Source organism: Musca autumnalis, unplaced genomic scaffold (assembly GCF_047663935.1).
Source record: "Musca autumnalis isolate F117 unplaced genomic scaffold, ASM4766393v1 scaffold_3, whole genome shotgun sequence".
Lineage (NCBI taxonomy): Eukaryota > Metazoa > Arthropoda > Insecta > Diptera > Muscidae > Musca > Musca autumnalis.
In genome coordinates, this window is record NW_027411866.1 from 102621883 (window position 1) to 102635584 (window position 13702).

At 35.2% G+C, this 13702-nt stretch overlaps 1 protein-coding gene across 1 annotated transcript in view; it reads right to left on the reverse strand.

The window, feature by feature from the left end:
• Positions 1-13702, reverse strand: part of SPR (G protein-coupled sex peptide receptor) — a 313996-nt gene that overhangs the window by 9971 nt on the left and 290323 nt on the right. The window contains exon 5 of the mRNA XM_073973337.1: positions 10190-10251. Coding sequence (XP_073829438.1) covers positions 10190-10251 — 62 coding nt within the window. The remainder of the gene's footprint in view (positions 1-10189; positions 10252-13702) is intronic.

Sequence of the window (13702 nt, forward strand, 5' to 3'; positions counted from 1 at the left end):
ACTATAATAAGTATTCTGAAATACCCGAATGCGCGTCGCAAATAGATTAAAAATACAAAAAACACCTAAAATCTGGCTTCAAAATGTCAGCATCCATAAAAGGTGTATGTAGTGGAGATTTTGAAATGTGATACGTTAGAGGTGTAATCTTCATTTTGTATTTTTCTACTTTTACTTTGGACATATATCCGTAATTTATACGGTTTAACCGCTTATCGAATAACAACGTAAAAAAACTCGCTTGCTTCAACGTGTTTTTACCTATTTTTATTCATTTACGCGGTCATAGCTTCCACGCAAATTAACTTTTTTAGCCACATTTTTGAGCTTTGATTAAAAACACTTCGTTTGATTCAACTATGGTCATATTTCGTGGTACACTGCAATATTTCGCGAATTATAAAAGTACAAACTTTGGCTGAATAAATGTTAAATTTTTTTGACTTTTCGTCATATACACTTTGATACGAAAAATGTCTGTCTGTCTGGCTTGTGCGCACGATAACTCTCGAACAGTTCGACCGATTCGAACCAAATTTTGGGTATCGTAATATTTTGTCCAAACTTATATTAAGTTCGAAGATGGGCCATATCGGTACACTCCTTCTGGTACCTCCCCCACAAAAGTTCAAAATTTTTCTGTAAAATGGTCTGAACGATAACTCTCGAAGGGTTCGAATATGAACTATGTCTGTCCACTCCTTGGGGTACCTCCCACACAAAATTCGAATAAAGTGAAGTTTCAGGGCTCCTCTCGGTTGGTTTTGCAGTTGTTTTCAGTAAGTTTTCCTTGCGGCTCCTTTTATGACGGTACAATAAAAGCTCCAAGAAACCCTGACGGCACCAACCAAAATGGCAAATCCGCCAGATAATTCTCGCAGGGAATTTCTGATTGGTGCAGGCTTTGCACATCGTATTATTTCATCCAGTCATGTATCAGGTTGGAATATGGATTGTATCGGCCCACTCCTTCGAGTACCTCCCACACAAAATTCGGATAAAGTGAAGTTTAAGAGCTCCTCACGGATCGTTTTGAAATTTTTTTCCGTAAGTTTTTTTTACGACGGTACAATTTTTTGCCGGAGTAAGTCAATAATTCCTGAGATATTGGCCTAAAATCTCCAAGAAACCCTGACGGCACCAACCAAAATGGCAAATCCGCAAGATAATCCTCGCAGGGAGTTTTTGATTGATGCAGGCTTTGCGCATCGTATTATTTCATCCAGTCCAGTATGGGATGGAAATATAGACTATATCGGTCCACTCCTTCGGGTACCGCCCACACGAAATTCGGGTACCGCCCACACAAAAAAAGTGAAGTTTAGGAGCTCCTCTCGCATCGTTTTGACTCTTTTTCAGTAGATTGTTGGAGCGGCCTCATTTGCAATGGTACATTTTGTTGCGGAGTAAGTCAATACTTCCTAAGATAATGGCCCAAAAGCTTCAAAACCCTGTCGGATATTGTGCAAGATAACTCTAAAACTTTTTAAAAAATTTCTTTCAAACTTATTTTAACATAATTTAATATTTTGAGTCCTTTATGATGAAGTTTGGTTGCCAAAAATGTTTCGTATATGTCAATGATTTGGTATAAGCCCACGTTACGGTACCTACAGATTTTAAAGCAAACTCGTGATATAACATCAATATATTTATATACGGCATAATTATTGTGTTTGGTTTGGTTTTGTTGTTTTTTTCTTGGTCAGTGGCTGAGGGTATTTCTCCGTCGGCACAGCTGACTGAACGTACTTACTTGTTTATTCAACCTTCAATTTTCATAACATATTTCAATAGTATATTCACTGAACATGTAATATTAATTTGTTGTTAATATTAAAATCCTTTTGGGCAAACTTTCCTCTTAATATCCCGCCTTGTCAATCTTCATAAACTAATGCTGCGTGTTCATTTTACAAGTGTAAAATACCAGATAATTACCCATAAATGTCAAAACTTTTCAGGCGGCAAAAGGCCACGTAAAAGCCATAACTTTATCATTTAACACGAAATGGTGATTTATTAGAATGTCAATCATAATGACAATCAATTAATAAATTCGGCGAAAAAGTTTTCCAGACGATTGAAAGTGAAACAATAATCTTTTTCTTTGGCTGACACTTGAGGCTATTTCAATCAACAAATGTCTACTTGTTAATGGGTCACGTTTGTGGTCATTTTACTTAAATGGGATCAATAAAATTTGGAAAATAATATTAGATACAAATTAGGTATAATTTTTTTTTTTCAAAAACTTTCAAATCAACCGAAAGTATTTTTCTGAGGATTTAGTTTTTAATTTTAATGAGACTAATAAACAAACTTATGCCCATATTGTAATTGATAACACTTATACTAGTTATGGACATTTTTACCAACCTCTTTAAATGGGTTAGCTTTAGCCTTATGATCTTAACAGATAACCCAGACATATGTGAGTGGTTGTCAATAAGTTAGCATAAACTCCTAACGCATACAGTGATTTTAAAGTTTTCTTTTTTTGAAAATATTGCCTTTTTTAAGCGAAGATCATTTTTAGTATTAAATTTTAATTAATTTCTCGTTGAAATCGAGATTAATGACCAATAATGCATCTGAAAAAGGAAAGCCGACGATTCGAACCCACATACCCGCCACCATGTGACATGCATGTTTCGCCTTCGGTTAAGGCTCAAACTTTTCATCTTTCAAATGCATTTTGTTTTGTTGCTTACAACAACAATGGGGATTTTCCCATTTAGTTGTGCTTGCATGGCAAACGTTTAGCGCTGCCTTTGAAAGTGAAGAGTTTGGCTGTGAACGCTAACATGTTGTGACAATTTTTATTTATCATATTTTTAGACGATTTTTTGAAATCGCTGCAGATATATAATTGAGAACAAGCTTTAGAATAACATAAGAACAAGTATACCCTCCACCACCAGTTGTTTTGAAGTAAAATGGAACAGTTTGTTTCCTTTCGCTTATGAAGAAGACTAAATACCAAATTTCAGCAATTTCGGTAAAACAAAGTGGCTAACCTTAAAAATGCCGAAATTCGGCGTGTACAGTTCTATGGGGGCTATATCTAAACGTCGATTTATACCTACAAATTTCTGGCGGAAAGTTTTTAGGCTCAAAGAAGACTAAATACAAAATTTCCGATATTTCTGTAGGATAATGTGTCTAAAACCTAAAAAATACCGAAAATCCAGAGGTACGCGTCTATGGAGATATAGGAAGACGTGGACCTATACTGATAATTTTGTTCTGGAATATGTTATAACCCCATAGAAGATAATATAACAAATTTCAGACTTTCGGTCGTAAAATGACGTCACAACCTTCAGAATTAAGAATATCGGGTGGCGCCGTTCAATGAGGGATATACCAAACGTGGACCTATAGCTACGAACTTCAGTCGGAAAGGTTTTTAGCTCCAACGTAGACTAAATACCGAAAATTGGGATGTACCTTTCTACGAGGGCTATACCGAAAAATTTCTGGGTGAAGTTTTAATACCACTAACTAAGACTAAACACCAACTGTTAGCCATGTCGGTGGAATATTGAGGCCACAACCTTCAAAATACCGAAAATTGGGAGGCACCGTTTTATGGAGGCTATATGAAGGCGTGAACCTATGCCGCCAAATCTAGGAGGGAATGTTAAATACCACCAACGAAGACTAAATGCCAAATTTCAGTCATATCGGTGGGCTTTTGTGTTCACAACCTTCAAAATACCGAAAATCGGGAGTTACCATTCTAACCGGTCTATATGAAGGCGTGGAAGAAAGTTGTATACTTCCAAAGAAGACTGACTATCAAATTTCGGTAGATTATTTTGCCCACAACTTTCAAACTACCGAAAATCGCGAGGTACCGTCCTATGTGGGCTATACGAAGGCGTGGACCTATACCGACAAATTTCTGGGGGAAAGTTGTTCACCTCCAACGAAGACTAACAACCAAATTTCAGCCATTTCGGTAGATTATTTTGCCCACAACTTTCAAACTACCGAAAATCGCGAGGTGCCGACCTATGTGGGCTATATGAAGGCGTGGATCTATACCGACAAATTTCTGTTCACCTCCAACGAAGACTAAGTACTAAATTTCAGTCATTTCGGTGGATTATTGTGCCCACAACCTTCATACCACCGAAAATTGTGAGGTACCGATCAATGGGGGCTATATGAAGGCGTGGACTAAGTACCAAATTTCTGCCATTTCGGTGGATTATTGTGGCCACAACCTTCAAAATACCGAAAATCGGGAGGTACCGTTCTATGGGGGCTATATGAATGCGTGGACCTATACAAAAAAAAAAAAAAAATAGGAGGGAAAGTTGAATACAGCCATATCGGTGGATTATTGTGGCCACAACCTTCAAATATCGAAAATCTGAAGGCGTGGAAATATACCGACAAATTTAGGGGGGGAAAGTTGGATAGCTCTAACGAAGACTAACTACCAACTTTCAGCCGTTTCGGTAGATTATTTTGCCCACAACTTTCAAATTACCGAAAATCGCGAGGTACCGTCCTATGTGGGCTATATGAAGGCGTGGAACTATACCGACAAATTTCTGGAGGAAAGTTGTTCACCTCCGACGAAGACTAAGTACCAAATTTCAATCATTTCGGTGGATTTTTGTGGCCACAACCTTCATACCACCGAAAATCGGGAGGTACCGTTCTATGGGGGCTATATGAAGGCGTGGACCTATAACGACAAAGTTTGGAGTTGTATGGCTCCAACGAAGACTTAGTACCAAATTTCAGCCATATCGGTGGATTATTGTGGCCAAAACCTTTAAAAACCGAAAATCGGGGATGCCGTATAATGGGGGCTATATGAAGGCGTGGACCTATACCAAAAAATTTTTGGGGGAAAGTTGTATATATCCAACAAAGACTAAGTATCAAATTTTAGTCATTTCTGTGGATTATTGTGGCCACAACCTTCAAACTACCAAAAATCGGCAGGTACCGTTCTATGGGGACTATATAAAAAGGTGGGTCGATCTGATTAAACTATACTAAAAGCGAGAGGAGTTAACACTCATTGAAGTTATGAAAGACAACAGGGAGGTGGAAGTGAGTCTTCATGTTGTCTCAGCAGCCGCGGAATGAATATTCAAATAATTTTGATCTCAAATGATTCCCTAATATTCCACGAATAAGTGGTCTATGCCGATAAGTTTTGCATTGGTGTTCTCTAAGATTTGGCGTATTGTAAAGAAGTGGCGAATTGATGTTTCCGTTTATTTCGTTGCCCATAGTATTTAAATATACTCGTAAGTCTCCTACCCAAATGGTCTCTGTTGTTGGCAAGAATCAATCGTCTTGTTTCCTTTTTTGTGTAACATGGCTGGCTGAGTGCCAAAAGAGCTTTTATATGTATATGAATCGAATTGTGTTGCATGCACCTGTTAAAAAGGTACCACGATTTTTTTGTATTTGTTTTGTTATATATTTTTTTCTTTTTTTCTATTCAATTCCATCTTGTAATGCAATAAATATTTATTGTACCATTAGACAAGCTCTTTTCGAACAACTGAAGGTTATTGGAAATAAAAACATACCACTATAAAAGTGTCGATGATAACTTAATTTTCTTTTAAGTGCAAGTCGTGGCGTTAGTACAAGGTTCAACTTAATATTGCGAATGTCAACCATTTTCCGCATTATTGTTGTTTGGCATGTTTGTTGCTACTGTTGAACAGAACAAGTTTGCACTTTTCTATAAAATGGATATTATATAGATATTTTTCTATTCACCACCCCCCTCCCCCCATTTTTTGTTCTTCAGCACATATTTCCTCTTGAGGTTACCTTTTCGACCACATAAAAACTTTTAACTTTTTTACAACATTGTGATTATTTCCTGCGTACACTCTTTTCCCATTCTTTTCGCAGGATATGCACTTTTCGATGAAAAGAAAAATGTTAACATGAAATTCCCATTGCTGTGAATAAGTAAACTCTGTTTTTTTCTTTTTTTGTGGAATGGAATGTGTTTTTTTAATTGCTTTCTTTTATACCCTCCACCATAGTATGGAGGGTATATTACCTTTGTATTTCCTTTTGTAACGCATGGAAGTAACAATATGCGACCCTATAAACTATATATATTATTGATCAGGTCAAAATTCTGAGTCGATATAGCCATGTCCGTCTGTTGTAATCACTCTAGCGTCCGCAATAATTGGGCTAGAGCGGTATATTTTTGCATCCGAGTATCTTTTTTCCATAGGAAGGTTAAGTTCGAAGATTGGCTATATCGGCCCACGTTTTGGTATAGCCCATATATAATGGTACCTCCCGGTTTTCGCTATTTTGGAGATTTTAGGTACATTTTTTGACCGAACTACCTCCGATTTAACATTTAAATTTCCCAGTGGCCACAAAACATTTCCAACAAAAACCGTCAACATAGGTCCATGTATTAGTATAGCCCCATATAACGGTACCTTCCTATTTTTTGTATTTTGGTGATTTTAAGTACATTTTTGACCGAACTACCTGCAGTTTAATATTTGAGGTTACTAGTGGTCACAAAATGTCTCCACCAAAAACCGTCAGCATAGGTCCATATTTTATTATAGCCCCCATATAACGGTACATCCTAATTTTCACAAAACATATCCACCAACAATTGTCAACATAGGACCAGGTTTTAATATAGACCCCATATAACAGTACCTCCCGATTTTCGATATTTTGAGGATTTTAGCTACATTTGTTATCGAATTACCTGTAATTTAACATTTGATATTCCCAGTGGTCAAAAAACATCTCCACCAAAAATTGTCAACATAGGTCCAAAATTTGGTATAGCCCCCATATAACGGGACCTCCCGATTTTCTGTATTTTCAGAATTATAGCTAAAGTTTTTGACTGAATTACCTGTAATTTAACATTTGATGTTCTCAATGGCTACAAAACATCTCCACAAAAAATTGTAAACATAGGTCCAAATTTTGGTATAGCCCTCATATAACGGTACCTCCCGATTTTCGGTATTTTGAGGATTTTAGCTACATTTGTTTTACCGAATTACCTGTAAATTAACATCTGATGTTCTCAATGGCCACAAAACCTCTCCAGCAACAATTTTTAACATAGGTTAAAATTTGGTATTTTGAGGATTTTAGATCAATTTTTGACCGACTTACCTATAATTTAACATTTTTTATTCCCATTTGTCACAAAACATCTCCACCAAAAATTGTCAACATTAGGTATAGCCCCCATATGACGGTACCTCCCCGATTTGTGGAATTTTGAGTATTTTAGCTAATTTTTTTATCGAATTACCTGTAATTTTACATTTAATGTTTCCAATGGCCAGTGGCCACAAAACCTCTCCACAAACAATTGATAACATAGGTCAAAATTTTGGTATAGCCCCCATATAACGCTACCTCCCGATTTTCGGTTTTTGAGGATTTTAGCTACAATTTAACATTTGATATTTCGTAGCAGCATTTGATATTCCCATTGGTCACAAAATATCTCCACCAAAAATTGTCAACATAGGTCCAAAATTTGGTATAGTCTCCATATAACGGCACCTCCCGATTTTCGGTATTTTCGAATTTTAGGTAAATTTTTTAACCAACTTACCTAAAATTTAAGATTTGATATTCCCAGTCACAAAACATCTCCACCAAAAATTGTAAACATAGGTCCAAAATTTGTTATAGCTCCCATTAAACGGTACCTCCCGATTTTTGGAAGTAACAAACAGAACTTCACCACCAAAAGTTGTGAAAACACAGAACAATCAATCCTTGTGAAAACACAATCAATCCCACGGCAGCGGGTTCTTTCGTACCGGATTGACGCGGAACCATAGTGTTTCTGCCAACACAGCATTAAACCTATGCTTCTACGTATGTTTAAATGTTGCTACAACAACAACCAAATGTTGTCAACTTGGTCAGTGTTTTGATATAGGCCCATATAAAATTACTACCCGATTTTAAGTGTTTTAGTAGCAGCATATCTACATTTGTTAACCAAACGATCTGTGATTCGATATTTGAGGGTCTCAGTGGTCACAAAACTTCTCCGCCAAAAATTTTCAACATAGGTCCACACTTTGATATCGCCCCATATAAAGGTCCCGCCCGATTGAAGACATTTTTAGTTGCATTTGTTACCTTTGTTAGGTATCCGTGGTCACAAAATATTTCCACCTAAACTTGAAAATATTATTCCTTATTTATTTATTATTTTAATGAAAATATTATTCCTTATTTAGTTAGGCCCGCCGAACTTAACTTATTTACTTGTTTAATTTTTAGGGTAGGATAGGCACCCTAGCCTAACAGCTGCTACAAAACTGAAAATGTTTTTAAATGTGGTTAATTTGAAGTTAAAACACCAGAATGTCCATGGTGAATGAAAAGCGTAATATTTCCTTATCAGCTGTTGTGTGAAATCGTTTAAAGCGCCATTAGCAAATCATGGATGATGAAAACAATAGGAAATAACAGAAGACGTTACACTTTGCCAGGCTGCATTTAGCTGCAACACTACACGCATTGATAATTTTCTATCCTTGCCAGTACAGTAGTGGATATTTGCCGATTCTAATAATGCGACATTAATTGGTTATTATTCATAATTTTACTTGAGGACATCTGACATTTTTCCCATAAACATCCTCTGCACGGTCTGATAGGTCTGGGATATTTTTGTAGAACATACGATTCTGCTACAATCTACTTTTGAAAAGATTTTCAAAATGTGTGGAATAAGGAATCAAAATACAAATTTTAAATTACATATTTTTCCGAATATACCCAAAATGTTCAAAAAGGAACAAAATCAAGACGTCGATACGTGTCTTCTGTTTTTCACTCCACTTTCATGAATTCCCCAACTTTTCTTTTAATTATTTTTTGTGTTGCACGGGCGATGATAAAAGTTTGTTGTCATGGTTTCCTTCAACAACAAAAACAATATTGATATAAACAAGTAAAAACGGCGTTAAGTTCGGCCGGGCCGAACTTGTTATACCCTCCACCACAAGTTGTATTGAAGTAAAATGGAATAATTTGTTTTGTTGTTGGATATAGGAAGGCGTGGACCTATACTGATAATACTCTTCTGGAATATTTTATAACTTTGGAATACGAAATAACGAATTTCAGCCATTTCGGTTGGATATTGACGTCGCAATCTTCAGTATTACGAAAATCGGGAGGTACCGTTCTATGGGGGCTATATGAAGGTATGGACCGATACCGACAACATTCTAGGGGAAAGTTGTATACCCCTAAAGAAGACTACGTACCAAATTTCAGCCATTTTGGTAGGATAATGAAGCTAAAACCTTCAGAATACCGAAAATCGGTAGGTACCGTTCTATGGGGGCTTTATGAAGTTGTGGACCGATACCGACAAAATTCTGGGGGAAAGTTTTATACCCCTAAGGAAAACTACGTACCAAATTTCAGCCATTTTGGTAAGATAATGAAGCTAAAACCTTAAAAATATCGAAAATCGGGAGGTACCGTTCTATGGGGGCTATATGAAGGTGTGGACCGATACCGACAAAATTATGGGGGAAAGTTTTATACCCCTAAGGAAGACTACGTACCAAATTTCAGCCAGTTTGGTAGGATAATGAAGCTAAAACCTTAAAAATATCAAAAATCGGGAGGTACCGTTCTATGGGGGCTATATCAAAACGTGGACCGATATATCCCATTTTCAATACCAACCATCCTGCAAGTAATAAAAACTTCTGTACCAAATTTTGACTCTCTATCTTTAAAATTGCGAGCTGTATCTTGATTTCAACAGACAGACAGACGGACGGACGGACGGACGGACAGACGGACATGGTCAAATCGACATAGAATTTTATGCTGATCAATAATATATATACTTTATAGGGTCTCCGACGAATATTTCGATGTGTTACAAACGGAATGACAAATTTAATTATACCCTCCATATGGTGGAGGGTATAAAAATACATTTTTTAATATTTTGTGTTCTGTTTCAAACTTCAGTTGGCCTTGACACTCACTAACCGGCATTTGGTGGTTATTCTTTACTAATAAGTTTTGCTTGACCTCACAACTGATGTTTTTTGTTTTCTTTGTTATAAATAACAAGGCGTAACCTCGCCCAAGGTGGACAACATAAAAATGTTGTTGTATTAACGAACAGAAAAATGTTACATACCTTTGTACGGCCAAACCCAATGTCAGCCAAATTGATGCTGTGTGACACATTGCAGGCATTATCTGAAAAATGAAGAAGTACAACATGAATGGAAAACCAAAGGAAAGATATGTATTTTAACAAAGTTTTGTAATAGTCATTGTTTTCAAAAACAAGAAACTGAAAAGATAACAGATTTAAAAACAAAGGATAAAGATAAAATAATTGTGGGTGTAGGTTTATTATACATTTCATGAGAAAATTTTAAATTAGCTTTTATTTGTTAAAAAATATACATACATAAATATATTAAATAAAAGTTTTGTGACCATAAGAAACCTCAAATGTCAAATTACAGTTAGTTTGGACAAACAAATATAGCTAAAATCCTTAAAATACCTAAAATCCGGAGGTACCGTTAACAATTTTTGGTGGAGAAATTTTGTTACCACTGGGAATCTCAATAGTCAAATCACAGGTAGTTTGGTCAAAAAATGTAGGTTTAACCCTCAAAATATCGAAAATCGGGAGGTACCGTTATATGGGAGTTTAAATATTGGAGGCCATAGCAAAACGTGGGCTGATAAAGGCCATTTTCGAATTTGACCAGGTTATGGAAAAAGGACACTTGGATGCAAAATTATAGCGTTCTAGGTTAAATATTGTGGTTACTAGAAAAATTAAAACAGACGGACAGCGCTAGATCGACTCGGAATTTTATTCTGATGAAGTATTTATGCGGACTCCTGAGTGAAATTAGACACTTTTTCAAAAAGTGTCTTTCGATTTCCTTTTTTTGCTGCGTTAGTGCTGATCATCAGTAAAACATTTCAGTGCTCTTAACATCTTTAGTATTGGTCCAAATAGAAAAAATGTTTTTTTTTCATTAATTGCTTTTTGTAGCAGCTATCTAAAAAAACCAATAAGGAAACGATCAAAGTCGGTCGGGGCCGACTATATGATACCCTACACCACTGTGAATATATAAAATATATATGGGAGCTATATTTATATCTGAACCGAATTCGATATAATTTGGCACACTTATTTTTAGTCCGAATTTAGTCACACATACAAATTTCATCGAAATCGCACCGATTTCGATATAATTTGGCACGTTTATTTCTTGACCGAATTTAGTCACACATTAAATTTCATCGAAATTGGACATATATGGGCAAAAATTTGTAAAATTGAGTTTTCCTTTTTAAAAAAATCAAAAAAAATTTTGATGCTACATCAATGATTTTTTGTACATAGATAAAGAAAAAAATCGTCATTCCAAATATATTTTTGTTAATAACCCTGACCGTTTCGCGCAAAAGATATGGCCGTTTTAATTTTAATATTGAGAAAACGTCCTAAAATAATCGTGTCTTGATATAATAAGCTGTTATATCTTATTACTGTTTACTGAATTTGTACCCTTTACGAAGATGTCAAAATCCTCCTAAAATGTTTCAATGGATTCGCGAATTATCAAATTTATTACAAAATTGTACTTATTTGCAAATATATTTTTGAAATAAAAGCGCTTATGCTTACAAAAAATATGTAAAAAAATACAACAGGATCCAGACATTGTGAGAAATAAAATGAAGGCAATGGCGTGAAGGTCGGAGCTCTAATATTCATGTTATTTGCAAAAAATGCAAAGAAAATATGAGCAAAAAATTAAACTTACATTATTCTAATTTTGTTGTTTTATGATTTTAAAGGAAAAGTTGAAGAAAAAATGGTAGAGTTCTTTTTCGTCAAAATTTCGTGCAGTAATGAATATATTCCGTTGCAACCAATTTTTGCTTTATAGTTTACCTATTGGCAAAAGTGTTTAGATCATTATATTAAATCACAAGGAATTCGAATTGTGGCATAAAATTAAAATAAAGTTAAAGTAAATATTTTTGAAGCGCATAGAAACCGCGTAGTGGTGGTAATGACATGATGCGGATCCGATTTTCGAAAACAGCGAATCAATCCCTTTTATTTGATATACACTTTGTGAAATTCTATTTGGTGACCACGATGTAGCATCTGTTGCATATTAGGGTGTAAAAAACAGTAAAATGGCTATGATTTTCACGAACTACATTTAAATTTTATGCGCATCCGATTTCAATGATCACCATTAAAAAATACATCATTGTATGCTGTTTCAATGCGATCCATCGAGAACCGTGGATGTAGCATCGCACTCAATTTTTAGGAAAAATCTCTTATATCTCTGGATTCGCGATAGTCTTTAAATATCTGTTTTCGCAAATTTTAAACCCGCGTATCGATCTATTTATTTAAGTAGAACTGACACATCCAAAACTCGTTTTGATGCGCGATTTGTTAAAAAACATTTTTTGCAAATTTTCGAAATTTGAGGGGTATCATATCCGCCGATCTAGTGGATGGATTTGTACGCGCCATGGCTTATTAGATTCAGAACGCAAAAAAAAACTAATTTTACGCGGGTTTCCACGGAAATCGTAAGAAAGTTGTAAAATTTGGACCAAAAAATAGGTTTTTTAGAAAAATTTACGCACAAAAATTTTGATTTGAGCGCAGATTGCTGCGATCCTATGAAGACTACACGCTCGACTTATACGTCACAAAATGCAAATTCGGGAGTACTACAATCACATAATAAGCTTTTACACAAATCTAGTTGCGCGTCCGGATTAGAGCAACAATTCCGAAACCACCTGTTTTTTGCTTCAAAATGTCAGCATCCTTTTGACGCGGTTAAAGTGAAAATTCGAAAAAATGATACGTAGGAAGCTTAATGTCTGAAGTGTATTCTTTAACTTTCTCCTTGAGCATTAAGCTGTGCATTGTGTTCTAAAGCTAACAATTGGACAATAACAAACAAAAAAGTGGTTGCTTCAACACATTTTTGCCTATTTTTTTACATTAATGTGGTCACAGCTTACGCACAAATAATTATTTTAAAAAATCCCTCGGTGAATCGTGCTAAAACAGTTCATTCTACCGATATACAGTGGTGTGAAAAATAATAAGGACAGTGACATTCACAGCTTTTGGTCGCTCCTAAAATGTGTAAAATGGAAGAATTTGCGATGGAAATTTGTTTTTGAAAATGTACATGTATTGCAAAAAGAAATCCCGTTACGATTTTGGTTTCTTTCTGTTTAGTTTTTATACAAAACAAATATTTTTCGTAAAATTCGTGATTTCTGCTGTGAAAAATAATAAGGACAGTTTTTCGTTTTAGTAAAAATTAATTGATATTATTTTTTGTGATTCTTTTCTGTAAGTAAAAGTTTAAAATGAATTAATTTTTATTCATTAAATGTTAAATCTACCGGTATTTTTAGTTTTTCTTTGCAAATATGGGTAAAAATATGCATTGTTATCACGCTCCTCGAGAAATCATTAAATGTTTACATAAAGAAGGAAATTCATTCAGAAAAATTACAGAAAAAGCTTAGAATCTTTAAAAACAATGGTGGTGGATGCAGCTAAGTGAACTTCAAAGATAAAAGTCGTAGTAGAAATCCAAAAATTGCAGCTGTAATAATAAAT